The sequence below is a fragment of the Chlorocebus sabaeus genome, chromosome 13, assembly GCF_047675955.1.
Source record: "Chlorocebus sabaeus isolate Y175 chromosome 13, mChlSab1.0.hap1, whole genome shotgun sequence".
Classification (NCBI taxonomy): domain Eukaryota; kingdom Metazoa; phylum Chordata; class Mammalia; order Primates; family Cercopithecidae; genus Chlorocebus; species Chlorocebus sabaeus.
Window position 1 is genome coordinate 19,816,558 of NC_132916.1, and position 26,296 is coordinate 19,842,853.

General features: G+C 42.9%; 1 protein-coding gene across 7 annotated transcripts in view; it reads right to left on the reverse strand.

The window, feature by feature from the left end:
* Nucleotides 1-26,296, reverse strand: part of MTHFD1L (methylenetetrahydrofolate dehydrogenase (NADP+ dependent) 1 like) — a 233,869-nt gene that overhangs the window by 162,403 nt on the left and 45,170 nt on the right. For all 7 annotated transcript variants that reach the window (XM_038001118.2, XM_038001115.2, XM_073022353.1 and 4 more), the window contains 4 exons: nt 17,926-18,017; nt 13,961-14,058; nt 9,977-10,150; nt 835-971 (listed from right to left, as the gene is read on the reverse strand). In XM_038001118.2, the coding sequence (XP_037857046.2) occupies nt 835-971; nt 9,977-10,150; nt 13,961-14,058; nt 17,926-18,017 (501 nt within the window). The remainder of the gene's footprint in view (nt 1-834; nt 972-9,976; nt 10,151-13,960; nt 14,059-17,925; nt 18,018-26,296) is intronic.

Here is a 26,296-nt window from a genome sequence, read left to right on the forward strand (position 1 = left end):
GTGCCGCTCTCAGCATTTTGGACTTTTAGAGATGCGGCTCCGAGAGGCTGTGACTGGCTCAAGTGGTCAAGGGTCACATCGCGGTAGGAAACACAGCTGTGACCAAAACCTCGGCCTCCTCGCTCCAACCCTAGTGTCCATTCCGCTACACGATGCATGACACTCTGAGTTATCAGTACTTAACGAGATACGTTTTTAATATGTGTAACAGTAATAGAAATATAATATTCTTAAAAAATCATGAAGTGCCAAAGACAAACTGTAATTGCAGCAATAAATACCATCGTAAAGTGAGTTAAGGAATGATTTCATGATAAATCAAGGAAGAAAGAGTCACAAATGGGAAAGTGCCAGATCCCAGCCCAACCACAGCCAAAGAGGAATTTCATCACGACTCGCCGTCCACAGCCAGTCCGTCTCCAGAGAGCTCTGCGGGCCCCACACAGCAACTCCAGTGAGCCGAGACTAAAGCAGAGGGAAAGACCTTTCCCGAGACTGGGATGATCAAACACCGATATGGATGGCCGTGTTTCAAGATCACTTGGCAAAGAAGGTCCTGATGAAATGGGAGACTGCACTGAGGTGGGAGCCTTGAGCAACACAGCCTCAGGAACTGACTCCCGAGGCGTCCAGTGAAGCCCTGGCAGCTCCCACTGCTCACTTCCATGCCCAGGGGGACCAACGTGGGGCGACCACTATGTACTGAGTGCGCAGCGAAGAAATGTATCAAGTCCCCTGAAAAGTCTTAACTCTTTATCTGTTGACAATGTTCTTTTTACAATTTGCTCCCCCCAACTTTGCCCTGAAAAGTACACTAGTTGTTAAAGACAGTACCTTTCACTCCAAACGTCGGTCCTTGGGAAGGCTGCCTCAGACAGGCAAAGGAGTTGACATTCAGGTGTGCGGTCAGCGCCTGCACAAGCCCAATGGTAACTGTGCTCTTCCCTTCTCCAAGAGGGGTGGGTGTAATCCTGAGTCCGGGAGGAGAAAGTGAATTTTATAATATTTCCCAGACAATCAATGCAAAACCAGCCTAAGACACTAGAATCGAATCTGGGGGTGCTCATTCCAAAATGCGCTCCAGAATTTAATTTCTCAGGCTATTATGGTCTACCCCATCACACAGGCCAGGCATAAGCTAAAGTCAAGATACAGACACACCTTTACCAAGAGACCAAAAAGGAAAAGTTATTGGGCAGTGCTAATAACAACATCAATTTCAAGAAAGGCCATAAAACCATTTGTCAAAACGGTTTAAATAATTAAGCTGATGGTGGCATATCTTGCCAATGAGTATGTGGCACTTGTTCTTCCTGAGCCATTTATTGGGGCAGGGTGTGGGCACAGGGCCTAGCTCAATGGTCCTTGGGTGAGTAGGGCACTGCCAGACTCTCAGGATTAGAAGGGACCCTGAAGTCCCCACTTGTCCTTCTCCTTCCAGATATCCCTGCCCAGGGCTTCTCCCTGCCATGCTTGAACACACATGGTGATAAGGTCATGACCTCCGGGGTGGCCCACTCATTTCCAGACAGCTGTTATAGTTCGAAAGTTCTTTGTTCTAAAGAGAAGGCATCTGCATTCTTGTTGTGTCCTAGCTCTTGGAGTCCTACACACTAAGCCTGATCCCTTTCCATATGACAGTCCTTCAAATAGTCAAAAAGTCCACAGCCCCTGTGCATACTACAGCGGAAACTTCTGCTCTTGAGAAGCTTATTGCTGATGACAACACTTTGCAAAGCCAAATGTTCCCATGTTCATAACATCACAGTATTAGGTGTTGAAGAGAGCCTATTACAATAGTAAGTAAGGCCTCATAAAATTGTTCTTTAGAACACCATAAGCATCGTTAAAAATTTTAAAGGCTGTCATTTGGGTTTACAATTTGGTCTTCCATGAGTTACTGTGAGCCACGTTGTCAAGGATACCCAACCACAACAAATCTAATAGAGTTTTCTAACCTACAAAACCTAGGGATGTAACCGCAAAGAAGGAATGCCTTTAGAGGCGTCATCGCACCCTGCAATTCCATGAGTCATTCACTCGGCCAGTATTTATCAAGTACTGCTATGTGCCAGGCACTGAGCTAGACCCTAGGGACACATGATGACCCAGTCAGACTCCATCTCTACCCTCACGAGCTTCCAGCTGATCTGAATACATCAGCAGTTGTGATAAATGTGACAAACACTAAGACAGGGAAGTAGGGTAGTCAGACTGAATTATAAGGGGACATGGAAAAAGGATCTAACTAGATTTGAACATCTGGGAATGTTTCCTGTAGGAGGTAACATCTTAGGTGAGACCTGACAAATTAATAAATGTTAACCAGATAAAACTCAGAGTGGATTGGGGCAGTTAACAGGAGAGGTGATACGCTTCATATTTATGGGGTTAATTATTTGTACCCTAACTTGATAGATGAGGAAACTGAGGCACAGAGTTGAAGCAACTTGCCCACAGTCACACAGCTAGTAAGCAGCAGAGAGCTGGGAGGCAAAGCCAGCCATCTGACTTACCCAGGTTCTCCATGGATGGAAATCATAACTATAATTAGCCATTTAAAGCATGGAATGGGTAAGATCACCCAAGGACAGTGCAGCAAGTGACAAAAGGGATAAGGACAGAAGAGTTAAGTACATTTGCTTGTAATGAGTTGCCAGAAGAAGAGAGTCCAAAAGGAAACTAGGAAGGCAAAGTATAAAATAAGAGAACCCGGCTGTGTGCAGTGGTTCATGCTTGTAATCCTAGCACTTTGGGAGGCCAAGGTAAAAGGATTGCTTGAGCCAGGGAGTTTGAGACCAGCCTGAGTAATAAAGTGAGACCCTGTCTCTAAAAATACAAAAAATAAAAAATAAGAAGACCCTGGAGAAGAAGGCCGAACATGATAGGAAGTCTCAGAAGGAGGCCAAGGATGAGACTGTTTCCAGAACAGGAAACTCAAATGCCACTGAGGCAGGAAGCAGGATGAGGACCGAGAGTGGTCGGCGGATTCAGCACAAGGAGGTCGCTGGTACCTGCTGTGGCCAGGAGCTGGTGAGCCTTTCCTGACACTGCTGCATGGAAGAAACCTAAGACTCCTGAAGCCACACAACCCTGGCTTATCAGTCACCTCTGCATCTGTCTAAATAGCAGATTTCCAGTGGGGTCAACGTGAAGACTGAAAGTTATACAAAGACATTAATACTTCTGCTCGGGGTCAACTTTCTCTTTTCTTGGATACAACCTCAGTAAGGGCAGTTAAAAGCTCACAGGCATCACAATCTTAGAAGAGCCTGAAAAGAAACTGTGGCATCAAATATGGTGTCATTTAAGTACCGTACTGAGCATTTGTTGTTTGCAAAGGACTAAGTGGTTTACCTAAACTGTGTCACATGAAGGATTACATTTTCATTCCCAAGGATATGCAAGCATAGCTGCCCAGGAAAGCCAAAAGCAGACACGCCCAGAGATGACCTCCTCAAAACTCCAGCTAACCATCCAATTCTTAATTAGAAACACAGGACTGCTCAGCTTTCGGCCAACTAATACAATTCGGGAAAATCACAAAGTAGGAAGTATTTATTGGGAGCAATAAAAGGAGAGCTACAATAAAAAACAACTAATTTCACCTCCTTCTTGCATTTGGTATCAAAATTTGGTTTAGTTTTTCCCCCAGTATCTTTAGCTCAGATTCCAAATCATCAATGGTGATATAGAAAAGAATGAGCACCAAGGTAATCTAATTTCTCTTTCTTTCTTTCTCTCTTTTCTTTTCTTTTCTCCTTTCTTTCTTTCTTGCTTTCCTCTTTCTTTCTTTATTTTTCTCCTCTCTTTCCTCCTCCCCTCTCCTCCTCTCCTCCCGTCTCCTCTCTTCTCACTGCAACCTCCGCCTCCCAGGTTCAAGCAATTCTCCTGCCTCAGCCTCCTGAGTAGCTGGGACTACAGGCATGTGCCACCACACCTGGCTAACTTTTGTATTTTTAGTAGAGACGGGGTTTCACCATGTTGGCCAGGCTGGTCTCAAATTCCTGACCCTGTGATCTGCCCGCCTCGGCCTCCCAAAGTGCTAGAATTACAGACACGAGCCACTGCGCTGGGTCCTCTAATTTCTTTTTCTATGGGAGCTTATGGAACTGTGATTTTTGTTCATTACCTTCCTCCACTTCTCCCGGCAGATTTCTGTACTCCCTCCCTGATATCTAGAGCATTGATTACATGATTATTCTAGAATTTTTCAGATGGCTTCATGATAAGCGTTCTGACGTGCCTGTCTCGCCTACCAGGCCACACACTTGCTGAGGTAAAGGACAATGCTCACCCTCTTTGCACCCCTATCACATCACCTGTTCAGGGCACAGACCAGCAAAAAAGGGTTGACAATGAAATGACACTTTTTTTTTTTTTTGAGATGGAGTCTCACTGTGTTGCCCAGGCTGGAGTGCAATGGTGTGATCTCTGCTCACTGCAACCTCCACCTCCCAGGCTCAAGCAATTCTCCTGCCTCAGCCTCTTGAGTAGCTGGGATTACAGGCACCCGCCACCACGCCCGGCCAATTTTTGTATTTTTAATAGAAACCAGTTTCACCATGTTGGCCAGGCTGGTCTCAAACTCCTGATCTCAAATGATCCGCCTGCCTTGGCCTCCCAAATGTTGGGATTACAGGTGTGAGCCACCATGCCCTGCCAGAATGATGTCTTTTTTAAGATGAGTATTATTTATTGGCAGCTACAGTAAGAATTATCAAAGTACCTGTGACCATTTGGACACAATCTGAAAACAAGTTTATAATTTACTCAAAGGTCAAAAAGATGGCTTATCCAGAGAGAAGTGGTAAAACTTTGAACTATTCTGAAGACCCAGAATCTTGTTGAATGGTACCACTGCCATTAGCCATAGGCCTAACCATGCACTCCAAAACAACATGCTCAAGTAGCATATGAACATAAATCATCCATTCCAGGCAGCTTTAGGGTCTAGGAGGTTTTCAAAGCCTTTTATTATCTAACAATAAACCCCATGGTGCATTTGGTGATGTTTCTCATTACACTTGACTTAGGTAAACGGTTCAAAGGCCCTGTGGGAAATGGTTTCTTCTAAATACCTCTGTTTCGTTCTGGAAATAGCACAAATAAAAGAAAATCTCACAGATATTTAAATAATTACTCAAGGCAGGAAAGCAAAATCTTAGAAAAGTCAGATTATTTTCACGTTGTACCAAAATAAAGGGTTGAAACATTTTTTTAAAAATCCAATCAGGTATTTGGCCCTCTGCAGAAAAAAAAAAAAAAAAAAAGATGAAATGATGTGAATGATTCAAATTTTTCCTTTTCTTTAATGTGAAATTCAGTCTATTCCCAGATCAGTTTGGGCTTCCTTTTTAGCTGCTCTGTCCAACCAATTCAGGGAAATTCTAGAAACTTCTGCACAGAAATGGGTGCAGGCCTGATGGAGACTGAGATTCAAATGCCCTGCAGCTGCACTCCAAGTCAAGTTCTCAAACAAAATTCCTTTTCATTAGTGTAACTGGGAAAATATGTAAAACTCATGAGTCCCTAAGATTCTTTTGGCGTATTTCCCTGAACAATTCCCAATACTTTTCATTTTGTCAGGCAAAGCAAATAAAGTGATGTGTAGGTGTAAATACCATGCAATGTGTAGTTGATGAAACGCAGATGATTCTGACTGAATAAGAAATCCTAAAGTTTGAAGAATGGCTTTTTAAAAGACTTAATCTGTTCTGCATTTGAGTTATTAATAATAGAAGATGTTTAAAAATCTCATTGTTTTATATTTTAATCCCATTGGTGATATATTTAAATCATATTTCTATATAAATTCAAATATATAATAACAAATATATTGTTATTTAGTTTTATTTAAAAATTACTTGGGTATTTGAATTCTTCTAAAGCATGGAAAAAGATTTATAGTGTTCAGAGAAAAAGGACAAAAATGGTATTTATAGCATGATCTCAAAGTGTAAAAAGATGAATGTATAAATAAAGTATGGACTTCTGAGAGACTTAGCTATCTCCTTTTTACTTTTCTTTATGTTAAATTTTTTACAATAAGCTAATATTATTTTCAGAATTAGAAAAGACTTACAGAAAAAGGAAATAATTCTCCATTTAAAGGAGGGGTCATTTATATTTTTAAAGAAGTTGCAACAGTGCATATGATGGTTTGATAATGTCACTTCCCCCTAACGCCTGACCTGGTCAAATGTAAAAATATGAAGGTGATTTTTATTTCAAATTAACTTTTCACTTTAGATTACAAATGTTGCTTTAAGCCAGCACTGCTTTTTGCTGTTTGTTTGTATTTTTTAAAGATCTATGCTGCTCAGGTTGGTCTTGAACTCCTGGCCTCAAGTGATCCACCCACCTCAGCCTCCCGAGTAACTGGAATATAGGCACAACCCACCATGCCAGGCCCACTTTAGACTATAGATAAAATATTTGCCTGTGGTCTGAACTGATCTCAATCATTCAGCTATTAAAGGATTAGATACTGATGACAGTTTACAGCCCTAAAAAATATATCATTTGTTGTGTTGGGGAGAAGGAGTGTTCATTCTTCCCTTATAGAATCCAGTATGGCTATTTCCTAAAACTCTTCAAGCTCTGTCACGAATGCATACATATATCATAATCTTACAAGCACGGTTATTTTTTCCCAATATAGTTTAAAAAAAAAGAAGCCATTTAATTTTGTTCCTTCAAAGGTCTTTGTTAGGTAAAGAAACTTATATCAGAATTTCAGAAAAAGAATTGTTGATCCTTTGGTGTTTACTCTGTTCTTGAAAATTCATGTTTAATCTTCTTTTTTATTTACAACATGGCAGGCCAATTTCAGCTCAATTATACATATTAATGCTAGCAAAGAGCCAATGTGGAGAAATGTTCTACTGGCCATGGACCGCATTGGCTGCAACCCCAGGCAGCCGTGCTAGCTAGCATTCTCCAGCATGAGGCTGGAGGCCCAGCTTTGTTTACACGTAAGGAACCTGACAACAGTATCATCACAGATTTGTTTCAGAAGTATCAGTTTTGTGTTCCAAGGTAAGGTCAGGGCCATCCGTGTCTGGATTTCTGATTTTATTGACAAGCCCCAAATGGAATAAAGCAGAGGGACTGGATAAGAAAATCTTCTGCAGGATTCTTCCTTCATAAACAGACAACACATCCCACCAAGTTTTCCTTAAGTGTTCCTATCTAGACAGGGTGAGAAAACCTGCAAACCCACCTACCAAGATCACCCGAGGCCTGGAAGAAGGGAACCAGTTCCACAAATCAAATGCTTTGTAAAGGTCTTGTCATGGCCAAGAGTTTGTTTATTCATTGTAAACAAATATGTATCAAGCATACTGCCATAAAAGCAACCCTGACTAAACTGTGCCCCATACTCGGAGACCCCAGAGCCAATCTAACCAGAGGCAGCTCCTTGCAGGATTTGGGCCCAGAGGGTGCCTGCAGGTGGAGCCAACCCCTCTCCTCAGCAAGGAACTTTCCCACACTCGATGATGGGGATGTTAAGTTTGGGGTTCTAGGATAGAAAGGGCCTCAGGAATCTAACTGCAGTGAGCCTGGAAGCCTGAGGGAGAAGGGTGAAGCCACAGGCAACCAAGGTGTGCAGCAAAGGATGAATTCCTTACAACGTCAACTGCTGAGGGATTCTGAGATGCCCTGGCTGTCTGTCCCTCTTACAAAAATATCTACAGAAGCTGGGCACGATGACTCACAAAGTGCTGTAATCCCAGCACTTTGGGAGGAGGAGGCAGGCGGTTCCTCCTGATCAGTTGAGGCCAAGAGTTCAAGGCCAACCTGGCTAACACGGCGAAACCCCATCTCTATAAAAGTACAAAAAAAGTTAGCCAGGCATGGAGGTGCACGCCTGGAATCCCAGCTACTCGGGAAACTGAGGCACAAGAATTGCTTGAATTCAGGGGGTAGAGGTTGCAGTGAGCCAAGATCATAGCAGTGCACTCCAGCCTGGGTGACTTTGTCTCCAAAAAAAGAAAAGAAAAGAAAAGCTACACAAAGAGAAGGAGAAAGAGGAGACGAAAGTGGGAAAGGAGGCGGGAAAAGGGATTTGAAGAAATCACTATATCATTAAAGAGGTGATATTGTTTTGGATGATATTTTTGCTTTATTTGTAGTTATAAATAATTGAACTCACCTCTGGGGATTTTTCCTAAGGAGATAATTAAGCAGATGCACAAATCCACATGCCCAAGGTTGTTAATTCTAGCAGTTTAGAATGGCAAAAATTGGGAACACTTTAATTGCCCATCAATAGAAAATTGGTCAAATAAGTTGTGGAACATCCCTATTCTATGTTCAAATTATTTTTCTGCATCAACGCCCTTGAACGATTAGAAACACTCAGTACTACCAGTGGCTGAGCCAGGGCAGCACTTACTGATGGAACTAGAGGTACCAGAAGATGTGTAAGATGGGATCTCCACCCTCATCCTGGGCATTTTTGCTACTCCCCCAGCCCCTGCTTCCCCAACACATTTAAGAATCTGGGATGTGGCCAGGTGCGGTGACTCATCCCTGTAATCCTAGAACTTTGAGGGGCCAAGGTAGGTGGATCACTTGAGGTCAGGAGTTCGAGATAAGCCTGGTCAACATGGTGAAACCCCATCTCGACTAAATATACAAAAATTAGCTGGGCATGGTGGCGCATGCCTGTATTCCCAGCTACTCGGGAGGCTGAGGCAGAAGAATCGCTTGAACCCGGGAGGCAGAGGTTGCAGTGAGCCGAGATCATGCCACTGCATTTCAGCCTTGGCAACAGAGCGAGACTCTGTCTCAAAAAAAAAAAAAAAAAAAAAAAAAGGAACCTGGGACGTGAGTGATAGAATGTTATGTTGTCATGAAAAATGGTAACATAGCTCAATATTCACTCACATGGAGCTCAGTATGCCACATATGCTCAAATAATCAGGTTGCTTACAGAATAGCATGCGAGTGTGATCTCATGGCTGAGACTCTAGCAGCATCACAACAGTCCTCGCAGGCCAACAGTTGTTTCCTCTGAGTGCTTGGGTTTGGGATGTTTTACTTTTTTACTTCTGTTTTCTGAATTTTTAGAATATTTCTACAATGAAACTACATTGTTTGTATAACCAGAAAAAGAAATAAAGATAAAAGAACTTATATTAATAATTAAATATGTAAAAACAAATTACCTAGGAGTCAATTCAAGAAATGTCTCTGCCTGACAAACAGGTTTTTGTGCCTGAAGCCTTGGCCTATACATCATAAGCAATAGTCACTGAAATGAAATTTCAAGGCAACAAAGGAATTTATATGGTCTCATGATGTTCCCTCAGGTCACATTGAATAAATATTTGAAATCCCTTGCTTTCTATCATCTTTTCAGCTAGTGAATGTACTTCTTTTTTTAAAAAGAAGAGGAAAAAAGCAAACACTCCTTTTCATAAAAACTATGAATTTGTCTTTTATAAAATAACCAACACAAGTGAAAATGGCTCAACATTAGTTCTGAAATGCAGAAGAAGGCAAATAATGAGCTTTTGTAATGTGAATATATCAGTAAGATCAAGGATATTAACAGGAAAATATGTTTCATACGATTATCTGTACCTTTTCCATTAAAATATTTCAAGTAGAATGCACAAAACAAACTGCTGAGTTCAAAATATTTTACTTTCAATTCCTATCTTGATTTTTATAATGAAAAATGAAATTAAAAAAGCCAAGGGGGAGCAGGGGTAATAACAACATAATATGAGAAACAAAAGATAAAGCACTGCAACTTGTTTGACTTTATATTTTGTAGAGTTGACTAATTTGCTCTGTCCTGAAAATAAAAACTTACCTCACACCAAATAAAGAAATGCCAGATGAAATGGACAAAATGTCAAATGTGAGAATAGGATGGATTGAGGGGTACAAGGACAAGGGTACAGGGAAGAGTTTTGTAAAGATGTCTGCTTGGTCAAGTGGATGTTACATGGTGTCTTACCCAGCAACTAAGACGTATTTCCCATCTGCTTGATTCTTTAACCTTTCTAGCACGGACAAACGTACTTTGGCTTTGCTTTTGCCATAGATTTCAATTTCATCTGCAAGCAATCCAATCTCCTTGGCAAGGACATCCACAGCTTTTGGAGTTTGTCCTCTTGAAATCTCAATGTCACTGAGGGGAAAGACAACACAAAAGAGAGAAGAGGCTTCTCAGCTTAGGTGGTCGTAACTGGAGTGAGAACAGCCTCACATCACGCCAACAATGAAATCAATGCAATTGCTTTGGGGTCCTTTCTCCCAGGCAGTAATAAGCACAACTGCTAACAATTAACGTGTATGAGAAAATGGTGCATCATTGTAGAAATGCAACTCCAAAAATCTCGCAAAGATCCTAAACTTGTGTCCAGGTGGAAGTATAACACCTACGGCATAGAGAGAAGAACTGTGTATTATAATGTGTCCAAATCCAATCTCCTGCAAGTGTGGTTCGACTACAGAGCAAATGCTCTGTGTGGGCATCACGGTATTCATTAGCCATGAATAGAGGGCCATCGCATAATAATCTCCGACTGGGCTCACCACATGTTTCCCTTGGCTATTCAAAAATGTGAACGTTACTATCACATTAGAGATTAAGTACAAAAAAAAAGAAAAAATGTGGAAATGCTATTTTGTTTTATCTGTGTCCGCACTTCCCCTCTCTCTATTTACAGTCTAAAACCATATTTCAAAATATTTTATTAATTACATAACTGTCGGTAAAAGGACCTAGTGCCCTGAGCCCAAGTTCAGACAGGAAATTGTAGGCACTCCAGAGTGTCACTGGGCACCTAACTGAACTCTTCTATTTTACTGGCCACCACTGCTTGTCTTACAGGAGTGGTCTGGATACCAGCATGTGTAATGCTCTTCCGGAAGAGCCCCCTCTGGGGCTCACGTGCTCAGTCATTTCTTTGCTGGGGAGTCAGGCCCTTCATGTGTCTGAGAGTGAGAGATGGAAGGCACACCTGTTCCCTCAGCAGCAAGACTAACCCAGGGAGACCACGCAGCAGGGAACTGCCCTTAAAGGTTGCATCAGAGAGCACAGCTATTCCTTCACTCACCCCGGAACACTTATTTTAGTTGTGATCTGCTTTCTTTCGGTGGGCAGATCAATCCCCTCAGTGGACTTTAGTCAGCCCCTTGGCCCTGTTTCTGTAGCTACAGCGGGCAATCTACCCTCAGTGTTCAGACCACCCTAGACTCTCCTCCAGGATCCTGTGGGGGCCTGACCTGGGGTAAGAGGTAACAGCAAACACACCTCCACCCAGATTTCTCCAAAGGGCACCACAGAAACTAGGAGTTCAGGTAATCCCCCCACGGGCTGCTGAGTATCCCTTTCCAGGCCTCCACCCATCCAACCTTTCTTTTCTAGCCTCCTACTTCGTTTTGCCTTCCTGGCCATAACTTTTTTTCTGTCTCTCTCTTCCCACAATCTCCTAAATTGAAGAGCTTAATCTTGAATAATGTGTAAGCTTTTGGCAGGCCGCAGTGGCTCACACCTATAATCCCAGCACTTTGGGAGACCAAGGTGGGAGGATCACTTGAGTCCATGAGTTTGAGACCAGCCTGGCCAACACAGCAAAATCCCGTCTCTACTAAAAATACAAATAAATTAGTCAGGTGTGGTGGTCGCACCTGTAGTCTCAGCTACTCGGGAGGCTGAGGCAGGATAATCACTTGAACCCAGGAGGTGGAGGTTGAGGTGAGCTGAGATCACACTACTGCACTCCAGCCTGGGCGACAGAGGGAGACTCTGTCTCATAAAACAAACAAACAAAAACAAAACAGGCCGGGCATGGTGGCTCATGCCTGTAAGCCCAGTACTTTGGGAGCACAGGAGGGCAGATCACTTGAGGTCAGGAGTTCGAGACCAGCCTGGCCAACATGGTGAAACCCTGTCTCTACTGAAAATACAAAAATTAGCCAGATGTCCTCGCTTGAACCCAGGAGGTGAAGGTTACAGTGAGCAGAGATCAAGCCACTGCACTCCAGCCTGGGCAACAGAGCAAGGCTCTGTCTTAAAAACAAACCAAACCAAACACCTGTAAGGTTTCCTTTTTACTAAAGGGTCATAGAGACACCATCGCGATTTTTTGGGTGATGTATAAACGACTCAGCCTGCTTCTCTTTGCCCAGTGGGTCTAGAAATCGATGATTTCAAAGTAAATTCTTCTTGGGGGAGAAAAGGGTTTAATTATTCAACCAAATTACTGGTTAAACAAGAATTTACTTTGAAACTTTGGTACACAATTTGGTGAAATCTATCTTAATCTTTTTTACCACTCTGTAGGTAGAAATTATTGATTTGCTTTCAAAATCTAAAGTCTTATAACAACATAAATAACTCTAAAATAAGATATTTTATGAAACAGATTGCACAAGCCCAGGGATGATATTACAGAAATAACATTCCTCATTGCAACTTACATAATTAATGAATAGAGAACATAACTGAGATGTTTCGTCTATTGCAGGGATGAGAACATGTCCAAGAGGGTCACACCCTCCTGGTGGGTAGAATTGAACCAGGGTGTTCATCTGACAGCCCCAGGAAATGGAGTTCAGTTCTATAAAGCAACTGGTTATCAGGTAAAAAATGAGTCAGGCTCGGTGTGGTGGCTCATGCCGGTAATCCCAGCACTTTGGTAGGCTGAGGTGGGTGGAACACCTGAGGTCAAGAGTTCAAGACCAGAGCAAGACTCTGTCTCAAAAAAAAAAAAAAAAAAAAAAAAAAAGAGTCAGTTACCAGAGGGATTTTATCTCATCTGCACTCTGTGCATTCCAGCATTGCTAGATGAGATTACCTGGGGTTGCACACCTGGCACTACGCACACCTGGATAATGGGGGTGGGACCAATTTCTTGGAGTGGGACAGACACAGATGACTCATCATCAGGCTGGAAAATGCGGCTGTCTGTTTCAGATGTCATCCCTACCCAATCACTCTAAACCACATGCTGAGACTATGACCTACAGTTTATATTTCCAAATTTACAGATAAAATATGTAGCTTAGACTTCATCAAAGAGCACTCTGAGGAAAATACCCACCTAGACGAACACAGACTATCCTATCAGATTGTTCTGAAGAAAGCTGAGCTCAGTTGCCACGTGGAACGTTTGGTTTGGGTGATCATTTGTCCCCAGAGTAGAAACCTACATGGTCCTTAAGACCAGGCAGATATATATGTGTTGGGCATTTCTGACACTGAAAAGCATATTCCAAATATTATATTACCATATTTTATCAGATTTAAAACCATGACTTCATGGACCATTAAGAAGAAAAAACACTGCCAGGCCAGGCATGGTGGCTCACGCCTGTAATCCCAACACTTTCGGAGACTGAGGTGGGCAGATCACCTGAGGTCAGGAGTTTGAGATCGGCCTGGCCAAAATGGCGAAACCCCTGTCTCTACTAAAAATACAAAAATTAGCTGGGTGTGGTAGCGTGCACCTGTAATCTCAGCTACCCGATCGGGAGGCTGAAGCAGGAGAATAGTCTGAACCTGGGAGGTGGAGGTTACAGTTAGCTGAGATTGCGCCACTGCACTCCAGTCTGGGCAACAGAGCAAGACTCCATCTTGGAAAAAAAAAAAAAGGAAAAAACCCCACTGCCATTAAATATAGGAAACATCATTGAAATTAAATTAGTTAATATAAATTAGTTTTAAAACATCATTAAAAAACCGCCATTTAATATAGAAAGTATCGAAATTTTTAAAATATGCCTTTTTAGAACTGACAGAACACAGTAATACATTCATTAGATTTAATTTTGGAGAATTTACAATAGAGAAAATAGGGTGGCAATTTAATGAATAGAGAAAATTATCTACTATCAAAACCACAGTAGCATGAGTTGTGCTTCTCCCCCATGACTAACTGGGTCTAAGGCACTGGCTGAGCTGACATCAGTATAAATAAATCACCAGTGTTACCTTGGCACAGGGGAGAGAGGCTGAAGTTTCAAGCAGTGAAGTCTCCACCGCCTGTGCTGCTGTTCACGAAGCCATCTCCTTCCACTACTGACCATATTCTTCAGCAGGGAGAGAGAGGAAAACATGTTAGAATCGTAAAAGCTGACAGGGCACGCACTTAAACCATGGAAATACTGTTTGTGGATGTTACAAAACAAGATTATCCAGTTGTACAATAAGCCAAGGGGATATTAGGAATATTTTTATTCACGTGTAACTAGGTTTGTAGGTTTTTCTTAAAAATGAAAATGTGAAAACCTGCATGCCTAGTTAGAATCTACAACTATTCAATACCGTACTGAAGAGTTTGATAGTATCAAAAGAAGCTGCTTTGTTTCTTAAATATGAACGCATGAACTGGATGATCCGGCTTAATTCTATAGTTCCCTTGCAGACTATTAGCTCTTCATACTTACAGCAATGAATCTGAGAATGTTTTTTACAATGTACATCCAATATACAATGTACTTGTATATCAAGTCACAGGCCAGAACTTCTGACTATGTTCATTGTTTTTGTTAAATTTAAAAAATTTAAAAAAGAAAAACAGGAAAATGTAAGAAAATACACTATTAAAAAATCCAGGTGTGGTGACATGCGCCTATAATCCCAGCTACTCGGGAGGCTGAGGTGGGAGGATTGTTTGAGCCCAGAAGTTTGAGGCTCCAGTGAGACAAGACCACACCACTGCACTTCATCCTAGCTGAGATTCTGTCTCTTTAAAAATAAATGAATAAATAGGCCAGGTGAGGTGGCTCATGCCTGTAATCCCAGCACTTTGGGAGGCTGAGGTAGGCAGATCACTTGAGGTCAGGAATTCAAGACCAGCCTGGGCAACATGGTGAAACCCTGTCTCTATTAAAAATACAGAAATTAGGCCGGGTGTAGTGGCTCACGCCTGTAATCCTCTTTGGGAGGCTAAGGCAAGCAGATCACCTGAGGTCGGGAGTTCAAGACCAGCCTGACTAACATGGAGAAACCCCGTCTCTACTAAAAATACAAAATTAGCTGGGTATGGTGGCGCATGCCTGTAATCCCAGCTACTCGAGAGGCTGCGGCTTGAACTCGGGAGGTGGAGGTTGCGGTGAGCCGAGATTGCACCATTGCGCTCCAGACTGGGCAACAAGAGTGAAACTCCATCTCAAAAAAAAAAAAAATTAGCCAGGTGTGGTGGCATGTGCCTGTAATCCCAGCTACCCAGGAGGATTGAACCTGAGAGGTGCAGGCTGCAGTGAACTGAGATCGTGCCACTGCATTCCAGCCTGGGTGACACCTGTCTCAATAAAATAAATAAATCAATGAATGAATAAATAAATAAAATAGATTAAGTGTTCACAAAAGACATCATGTACATGGATAAACTTATACTGAATAGGTTCGTCATCTGATTTAGAAAAGAAAAATGAAGAAAATACAAGACTGCATGAATGATCAGCTTGGATGCTCAGCTTCCAAATACCATCCTTCTGTAGTTGGTATAAAAGAACAAGCAAATTGAATTACTGAATAGTGCTATGTATGCATATAAATTATAAGTAAATGAAATAAAAATAAATAAAAACAAAATTTGGCTTTGATGGAAATGTAACTTATAATCCTTACAAAAATGTACAATGACCCATTTTGAGGTAAAGAGTTTCAGTTGTGTATTACCCTGTACAGAAGAAAGATATGAACTAAATGTCACTGCCAGAGGCCACCATCACTGCAGGCTCCAGCACTATGAGAACACTCAGCTTACATGGTGGAACACTGGTGACCTTCGCCTTTAGGTCACACAGGTGGTGATGGTTTGAAAATGCCTACAAATACTTTAATACTCCTTTCTTGAAGAGGTGAGGACAATTCTCCTTCTCTTGAATATGAACCGGACTTAGGCCGGGCGCGGTGGCTCACGCCTGTAATCCCAGCACTTTGGGAGGCCGAGGCGGGCGGATCACAAGGTCAGGAGATCGAGACCATGGTGAAACCCTGTCTCTACTAAAAATAGAAAAAATTAGCCGGGCGCAGTGGTGGGCGCCTGTAGTCCCAGCTACTCGGGAGGCTGAGGCAGGAGAATGGCGTGAACCCGGGAGGCGGAGCTTGCAGTGAGCCGAGATTGCGCCACTGCACTCCAGCCTGGGAAACGAAGCGAGACTCCGTCTCAAAAAAAAAAAAAAAAAAAAAAATGAACCGGACTTAGTGATATACTTCTAACAAACAGGATAAAAGGAAGTGGCGGCACATGATGTCAGAGCCTAGGTCATCCATACTGCAAGACTCCTTCTGGTTCCCTCCCCTGGATTGCTCATACTGGGGGAAGTTAGCTGCCATACTGTGAGCAGCCCTACAGAGAGGTGGACATGATGAGGAAGCAAGGCATCTGCTGATGGCCAACGAGGAATGAAATACACATGCCCACAGCCATGTGAGTATGCCATCCTGGAAACAGATCCTCCAGCCCCAGTCAACCCCTCAGATGACTGTAGCCCCAGCTGACATCTTCACTTCAAATGCATGAGAGATCCTGAGCCCAAACCATCTGATATAGTTTGGATGTGTGCCCCTGCCCAAATCTCATCTTGAAATATAATCCCCAGTGTTAGACGTGGGGCCTGGTGGGAGGTGATGGGATCACAGGGGCTGGTTTCTCATGACAGTTTAGCATCATCCCCCTTGGTAGCATCCTTGTGATAATGAGTGAGTTTTCATGAGATCTGGTCATTTAAAAGTATGTAGCACCACCCCCTTACTCCCTGCTCCTGTTCACACCTTGTGAGATGCCTGCTTTCCCTTCACCTTCTGCCATTATTGGAAGCTTGGAGAGGCCTCTCCAGAAGCAGATGCCTGTGTTATGCTTCCTGTAAGGCCTGCAGAACTGTGAGCCAGGTCAGGCGCGGTGGCTCATGCCTGTAATCCCAGCACTTTGGGAGGCCGAGGCGGGTAGATCACACAAGGCCAGGAGTTTGAGACCAGCCTGGCCAACATGGTGAAACCCTGTCTCTACTAAAAATACAAAAAACTAGCCAGGCGAGGTGGCGGGCACCTGTAGTCCCAGCTACTCGGGAGGCTGAGGCAGGAGAATGGCGTGAACCTGGGAGGCGGAGCTTGCAGTGAGCTGAGATCCGGCCACTGCACTCCAGCCTGGGCGACAGAGCGAGACTCCGTCTCAAAAAAAAAAAAAAAAAAAAAAAAATTAGCTTGGTGTGATGGTGCGTGCCTGTAATCCCAGCTACTCAGGAGGCTGAGGCATGAGAATCGCTTAAACCCGGGAGGTGGAGGTTGTAGTGAGCCAAGATTGCACCATTGCACTCCAGCCTGGGTGACAAAGTGAGACTCCATTTCAAGGAGAAAAAAAAAAAGAACGGTGAGCCAATTTAATCTGTTTTCTTTCTAAGTTAACCACAGTCTTGGGTATTTCTTTTCTTTTCCTTTTTTTTTTTTTTTTTTCTGGTCTCCCTCTGTCACCCAGGTTGGAGTTCAGTGGTGCAATCTCAGCTCACTGCAACCTCTGTCTCCTGGGTTCAAGCAATCCTCCTGCCTCACTCAGCCTCCCGAGTAGCTGATATTTCTTTATAGCAATGCAAGAATGGACTAACATACCACCTAATCTGTTAATCTACTGCCAAATCTCTGATTTGAAGAAACTGTGAGATAATAAATGCCTTGTTGCTCCAGTTACTAAATTGTGAGATAATTTATTACACAGCACAAGATAACACACACACAGTCCCCAGTATGGATCCCCGCCCCACACATGCCATGTGATCACAGGCAACTCACTTCATTTTTCAAAATCACTATTTCTTCATTTATCAAATGGGCCTAACACTGTGTATGAAGTGTTTAACACTGTACCTGGTAAACAGAAACCACTTGTAAACTGTTAGCAACTATTAATCAAACTTCCAAACTCAAGGTTTCTCAGACAGCCATGTCGAACAAACCTGAATTCGCAGAGCTGCAGCAAGGAGACTCACATCATCTTCCTCAATGAGTCCACCAAAATGTATTCTTGCAGAGCCACACGCAACCTTCCCTGTAAACAATTGGAGGGAAAAAAAGACTTTCAGCACATTGTCATTTCTAACCCATTGCTCCTTGCAAACAGCCAGCACACTGAATAATGGACTCATTTTTCATCAAGGAAGTTAGGATGTCAGGGCATGGCTGCGGGTTGGTCACCTCTGGTACAGCCCTGGGACCCTCCACTGGGCCTGCTTCACATTTTACATTAGAGAAATGGCCATCCGGCCAGGTGCAGTGGTTCACGCCTGTAATCCTAGCACTTTGGGAGGCCAAGGCAGGTGGATCACCTGAGGTCAGGAGTTCAAGACAAGCCTGGCCAACATGGCAAAACCCCATCTCTACTAAAAATACAAAATCAGCTGGGCATGGTGGTGTGCACCTGTAGTCCTAGCTACTTGGGAGGCTGAGGCAGGAGAATTGCTTGAACCTGGAAGGTGGAGGTTGCAGTGAGCCAAGATCATGCCACTGCACTCCAGCCTGGGTGACATAGCAAGACTCCATCTCAAGAAAAAAAAAAAAAAAAGTCATCTAAGTTATTAACCTGTGATAAATGGATTTTAAAAATGTAATGAAGCACACCACGTGCTTTGGAAAATCATACCTCACACTGAGCCAGGAAGAAACATCTAGACACACTATCTCTTCACACAAGCCCAAGTATCACTGTGATTTTTAAAATATGGCATAATTAGAGATAGAAATAAATAGCTCAAGAGAATTCATAGTGAACATTTAAAACACTTAATGTGGATGCAACACAGACTGCAGATTAGACCACAGAATTCAGAGTCAGACTTGCATTAAAAGCATAGCTCTTCCTCTTGCTAGAAATTGTGATGTTGGGCCTGTTAATTAATGGGAGTAATATCAACCTCCTAAAATTTTGTGAAAATGAAATATGATAAGGTACATAAAGTTCTTGGCATATAGTATGTAGTTTAAACGATTAACATGAAAATAAGGCTCAGAAGAAAGGAACAGGGATGTACATTCCACAGCATAATCTGTCAGAATGACTTCATATCCTAATCTTTAGATTTTTTGACACTGGGCTTCATCTTATTAGAAGGATCTAATTTTTTTTTTTTTGAGATAGAGTCTCTCTCTGTTACCCAGGCTGGAGTGCAGTGGCACGATCTCAGCTGACTGCAACCTCCGCCTTATTAGCAGCTGGGATTACAGGCACCTGCCAACACTCCTGACTACTTTTTGTATTTTTAGTAGAGACGGGGTTTCACCATGTTGGCTAGCCTGGTTTGAAACTCCTGGCCTCAGTGATCTGCTCACCTTGATCTCCCAAAGTGCTGGGGTTATAGGTGTGAACCACCGTGCCCGGCTCAGAAGGCTCTAAAATCTTTACTGTACCATATGTAGAAAAATAGAAGCACTTTCACTAGTGGATGCAAAGTGTGAGAAGGCGGATGAAAACATTCATAGGGTAAGACTGGTCAAAGTGTTACATGAAAAATCAGACTTTTTTGATAATTTAAAAATTCTCAATCATACAAGTGATAGAACCGGCTAGGTGCGGTGGCTCATGCCTGTAATCCCAGCACTTTAGGAGGCCGAGGTGGGCGGATCACCTGAGGTCAGGCGTTGGAGACCAGCCTGACCAACATGGAGAAACCCCGTCTCTACTAAAAATACAAAAGTAGCTGGGCATGGTGGTGCGTGCCTATAATCCCAGCTACTCAGGAGGCTCAGGCAGGAGAAATGCTTGAACATTTCTCTCGAACATTTCTCTGAGGCAGAGGTTGCAGTGAGCCGAGATCGTGCCACTGCTCTCTAGCCTGGACAACATGAGCAAAATACCATCTCAAAAAAAAAAAAGAAAGAGAAGTGATAGAATCAATTTAGAATCAATTTTCCATCAAAACTAAAAAATTGCATTTTAGGGTATTAATGTTAGGGACTACCTGATTATCAACATAGAAAGATGTTGATAAGAATTCCACTTCTGGCAGGGCATAGTGGCTCACGCCTGTAATCCCAGGACTCTAGGAGGCCGAGGCAGGAGGATCACCTGAGTTCAGGAGTTTGAGTCCAGCCTGGCCAACATGGTGCAACCCCATCTCTACCAAAAATACAAAAAAAAAAAAAAAAAAAAAAATTAACTGGGTGTGGTGGTGCACATCCGTGATCCCAGCTACTAGGAAGGCTGAGGCAAGAGAATCGCTTGAACCTGGGAGGTGGAGGCTGTGGAGAGCCGAGATTGCACCACTGCACTCCAGCCTGGGCAACAAGAGTGAAACTATCTGGAAAAAAAAAAAAAAAAAGAATTCTACCCTCACTTAGAAAATTTATAAAAGTAAACACACATGTAAAATGCTTTAGCCTGCATCCTCCCTTAGAGAAAAGAAATATTTCTAATAGCAACATTTTTGAAGACACTATTTTCTCCTTTGGATCACTCTACTCTTAAATTGTATTAGGGTGTTGGGTAATCATATAATCATATCCCTTGGGTATTATTTAAAGATTAGAAACACTTCAGCTTTATGAATCATATTTAGGCAAAAGCCAAGAGTCTAGAGGATGAGAGAGATTTGCTGTGTTTTGTTTTAATCACTAGAGATCTGTACTTAAGATCTTGTCCAACTACTACATAAAACAAACGGGCCTCTCTCATTCCTCTATTTTAAGTGATGGAGAAATAAGAAAAAGCATCTGAGTGCAGTGGCTCACGCCTGTAATCCCAGCACTTTGGGAGATCGAGGCGGATGGATCACTTGAGGTCAGGAGTTCAAGACCAGCCTGGCCAACAAGGTGAACCCCGTCTCTATTAAAAATACAAAAAAAAGTTAGCCAGGCATGATGGCAGACGTCTGTAGTCCCAGCTACTCAGAGGCTGAGGCCAGAGAATTGCTTGAACCTGGGACCCGGAGGCTGCAGGGAGCCAACATCATGCCACTGTACTCCACCCTGGACAACAGAGTGAGACTTCATCTCAAAAAATCTAAAAAAGAAAAAAGAAAAAGTAACATTCCAGAAGCTGGTATTAACTTATAAATGCATATTCCCAGAATTTAATCACAAATACCCTTGTGAATGAAGAATATTTCACTTCCAAGTTTACAAGATAAATAAGTCCTGGTATCGTTTCAGTCACTTACGTAGCATAGAACTTAGCAAAAGTGTGGATATTTTATTTTGAAAACCTATGTGATTCCTGATACGTCTAAAGCTTTCAGGGATGTATAATCTTTTGGCTTCCCTGGACCACACTGGAAGAAGAAGAATTGTCTCAGGCCATAGCCACACATAAAATATACTAACACTATGATAGCTGATGAGCTAAGGAAAAAAAAAATTGCAAAAAAAAACACATTTCATGTTTTAAGAAAGTTTATGAATTTGTGTTGGGCTGCATTCAAAGCTATCCTTGGCTACATGCAGCCCACGGGCTGTGGTTTGGACACGCTTGGTCTAAACCATCTCACAAATTTCAACAAGCATAATGAGCCACGTAAGAAGATATAATTAACAAAACCAACTCTTTGAAAGGGTCTAGCTCAAGATGGCAGGTGGTACACACAACACTACCCTCTATTTCTAGTCAAAAGTCCATTCAAAGTGAGTAAAATATACGTTAAAAGCAAATAAGTCCATAAGAGTTAAAAGGGTACCATGAATGACATTTGAGAAATTTGTGGAAGAGAGAGGCAAGTAGGGTCGGATTGAGTAACCATGGCAGAGGAATTTAAAACACCCCAAAATAACAAAAGCCTGAGATGAGGAAGAATCATTTCTTCTTCGTGGACCCTGGATAAGCCCAAAGCTCACAGTCAACAAATATCGAAAGCAGGAATGAATAAAAACCAAGTTCTTGAAACACCAAAGGCTGTCCACCGGCAGCTAGGTAAGGTGACTTTATTCACATACAGTGTTGCTTTCTGATTATTACTGTTATTATTTTTTGAGACAGGGTCTTGCTCTGTTGCCCAGGCTGGAGTGCAGTGATGTGATCATGATCATTGCAGCCTTGACCTCCCAGGCTCAAGCAATCCTCCCACCTCAGCCTCCTGAGTAGTTGGGACTGCAAAGGTGTGCCACCACACTTGGCTAATTTTTAAGTTGTTTTATAGAGACGGGGGTCTCACTATGTTGCCCAAGCTGGTCTTGAGCTCCTGGGCTCAAGCAATCCTCCTGCCTTGGCCTTCTGATTTTTATGTACAGTAGGCTAAGGTTCACTATCCACAAAGTTAACTTTTGGTCCTTTTAGTTACTGTTTTTTAATTACAAGCAATTAAAATTACAAGTAATTAAAAACAATACTTTTTAAGGTCTGGCTTGATCCCTCAGGGTAGAGTACAGTGGCACCATCTCAGCTCCCTATAACCCCTGCCTCCCAGGCTCAAGCCATCTTCCCACCTCAGCCTCCCAAGTAGCTGGGACTACACGCGCATGCCACAATGCCTGGCTAATTTTTGTTTTTTTGTTTTTGTTTTTGTTTTTGAGATGGACTGTCGCTCTATCACCCAGGCTGGAGTGCAGTGGTGCGATCTCAGCTCACTGCAGTCTCTGTCTCCTGGGTTCAAGAGACTCTTCTGCCTCAGTCTCCCATGTAGCTGAGACTACAGGCACGTGCCACCACGCCTGGCTAGTTTTTGTATTTTTTTTGTAGAGGCAGGGTTTCACCATGTTGGCCAGGCTGGTCTCAAACTCCTGACCTCATGATCTGCCGGCCTCGGCCTCCCAAAGTGCTAGGATTACAGGCATGAGTCACAGCACCTGGCCTTAATTTTTGTATTTTTTGTAGAGGCAGAGTTTCACCATGCTGCCCAGGCTGGTCTCGAACTCGTGAGCTCAAGCAATCAGCCCACTTCAGCCTCCCAAAGTGCTAAGATTACAAGTGTGAGCCACCAGGCTTGACCAAAAACAACGCAATTTTAAAACACAACTTAAAAATAACTCTGGCCTGGACTCAGATTTTCTAATTCAGTTTTAAGATTGCATTGAGGCTGGGCACGGTGGCTCACACCTGTAATCCCAGCACTTTGAGAGGCCAAGGCAGGAGGATTGCTTAAGTCCAGGAGTTCGAGAGCAGCCAGGGCAACTTGGTGAAACCTTGTCTCTAGAAAAGGTATAAAAATTAGCTGGGCATCGTGGCATGTGTCTGTAGTCCCAGCTACCTGGGGGCTGGGGCAGGAGGATCACTTGAGCTCAGGAGGCAGTGGGCCTGTAGTTGCGCCACTGCATTCCTGCCTGGATGACAGAGCAAGACTCTGTCTCAAAAAATAAAATAACATAAAAATAAGTTCTGAATCCAGAGAATCTGAAGCAATAAGACTGGCAACTCAGAATCAGATATACATTTTTAATAAATTTCATGGCTAAAGAAAATTGAGAAAGGGAATCATTATTTCACTCCCTGCCCGTGTAGAGGCAGGACTCCATCTGAAGGTTGTCTACAGTCTGGGCCTGGGTAATATCCTGGGATCACAGTCCAACAAGGATCTCATCCCAGACCGTGGATGGGTCTTTTCACTTCCCAGTAAACACTCATCTAACTCATGATTTCTCTAGGGACAAGTCAATGAATCACTTTTAAGATGGCCATTCTTCTAATGATAATCAAACTTTCTGCAAAAAGAAAATTTAAGGCCAAAGTGTTATCATGACTTCCTCAGAAATTAGAACCACCCTTTCACTAACATGAGCAGCGCTGAGGCCACCCTAGGAACTTTGCCAGAACAATCACGGCAGTGGGAGGGATGCAGCAGACTCTTCAGCCTTCCTGCCGTCTTGGCTCTGTGGAAACATCTCAGCTTCTATGCAGTCTGGCCAAGGGCATCCTTCTTATCAAAAAACCACTCTCCAAGCCCACAGCCTTAAATATTTTCTTCCCATCTAGGAGAACAAATTACCCCCAAATGCGAGGTTTTAAAATCAGGAACAGCTGAAAATTAGAAATCAGTACAGGTAGAACTTGAAAAAAAAAAAAAAAAAAACCACTGGTAGCCAGTTTTTGAGTTAAATATACTGACTCTGTAGGATATAAAGTAAAATGCAATAAATAAAATGAGTATCATGATATGGTTTGGTTCTGTATCTCCACCAAATCTCATGTCAAATTGCAATCCCCAGTGTTGGGGGTGGGGCCTGGTGGGAGGTGACACGATCAGGAGGGTGGCCCTTCATGAAAGGCTTAGCACCATCCCCTTGGTGCTGTTCTCATGATAGTGAGTTATCCTGAGATCTGGTTGTTTATAAGTATGCAGTGTGTACCTCCTCCTCTGATATGGTTTGGCTGTGTCTCCACCTAAATCTCATCTTGAATTGTACTCCCATAATTCCCACGTGTTGTAGGAGGGACCCGGTGGGAGATGATTTGAATCATGGGGGCAGTTTCCTCCATACTGTTCTCATGGTAGTGAATACGCCTCATGAGATCTAATGGTTTTATCAGGGGTTTCCCCTTATGCGTCTTCTGAATTTTCTCTTGCTGCCGCCATGTAAGAAGTGCTTTTCACCTCCCGCCATGATTTTGAGGCCTCCCCAGCCATGTGGAACTGTAAGTCCAATTAAACCTCTTTTTCTTCCCAGTCTCGTGTATGTCTTTATCAACAGTGTGAAAACAGACTAATATGCTCTCTCTCTCTTGCTCCTGCTCTGGCCATGTAAGATATACGAGCTTCCCCTTTGCCTTCTACCATAACTGTGAGTTTCTGGAGGCCTTCCCAGAAGCCAAGCAGATGCCAGCATCACACTACCTGTACGGGCCATGGAACTAGGAGACAATTACACCTCTTTTCTTTATAAATTACCCAGTCTCAGGTATTTCTTTATAGCAGTGTGAGAATGGACTAATATATATCATTGGGTAAAATTTTTGTGACAGTGTTCTCGAGAGTTGCACTCCTACTTTAAATTATTTGAATCTTACTATCAAATGACAGCATATCACTAGTTTTTAAAAGAATGCAGTGTAAGACATGATAAAAAAACATATAATTAAAATATTAGTAAACTGATACTAATAAGCTATTAGTAATAACTTAATTTGGACCACTGAGACCAAATTAACAAGGAAATTTATACAGTGCTGCATGAACCTTTACTTTTTTTTAAAAAAAGCAAAAAATTAAATATATTATATTGAGAACTAATTACATTGTGCCAAGATGGAGTCTGAAAGCTGTTTCGTGTGCAGGTGACATGGCAACAAGGAAGTGGAAGGAGGAATGCAGGAAGTGGACCAGCATTTATCAGCAGCTACCATCAAAGAGGAACTGCCCCAAGGTAGCATCTCAGTCATTCCTCCCAAAAGCCTTCCTCCCAATTTACCCACAAATAAATTGGGAATCTTATTAATTCATCAGAGATCTTATTTCCTCAAAGTCACATAGCCTGTAAGTGCAATGCTATCAAGAATTTTTTTTTTTTTTTTTTTGAGACGGAGTTTCGCTCTTGGTGCCCAGGCTGGAGTGCAATCTCAGCTCACCGCAACCTCCACCTCCCGGGTTCAAGCGATTCTCCTGCCTCAGCCTCCTGAGTAGCTGGGATTACAGGCATGAGCCAACACACCCGGCTAATTTTGTATTTTTAGTGAGACAGGGTTTCTCCATGTTGGTCAGGCTGGTCTTGAACTCCCTACTGCAGGTGATCCGCCTGCCTTGGCCTCCCAAAGTGCTCGGATTACAGGCATGAGCCACTGCGTCAGGCCAAGAATTTTTTTTACACAAACAACTCCCTTTTCCTTGAGTTAGGTTAATCCTGACTCCAAAGTCCATGTTCTTTCCACTACATTTTATTTTATTTTTTTTTCTTTTTGAGATGGAGTTTTGCTCTTGCTGCCCAGGTTGGAGTGAAATGGTGTGATCTCGGCTCACTGCAACCTCCACCTCTTGGTTCAAGCAATTCTCCTGCCCCAGCCTCCCAAGTAGCTGGGATTACAGGTGCCTGCCACCATGCCTGGCTAACTTTTGTATTTTTAGTAGAGATGAGGTTTCACCATGTTGCTCAGACTGGTCTTGAACTCCTGACCTCAAGTGATCCACTGGCCTCAGCCTCCCAAAGTGCTGGGATTACAGGCGTGAGCCACTGCACACCCAGCCTCCAGTAAGTTCTAATGTCTCCCTTCAGGGCCATACGAGGGAAAGTCTCAAGGTCCCTCGGGGGCTGCCGGCACATCAGCATCCCAGGGCTCTTGCCCTCTTCTACACTAAATAGAAATATATTAGCTTAAAATGATGCTATAAACTACTCTGAGCCACAGAGTTGCTGTTGTGATACTATTCTCTGAGCCTAAGACAGAAGAAAAGCTTCTCCTTGGTCCCATTTGGTACA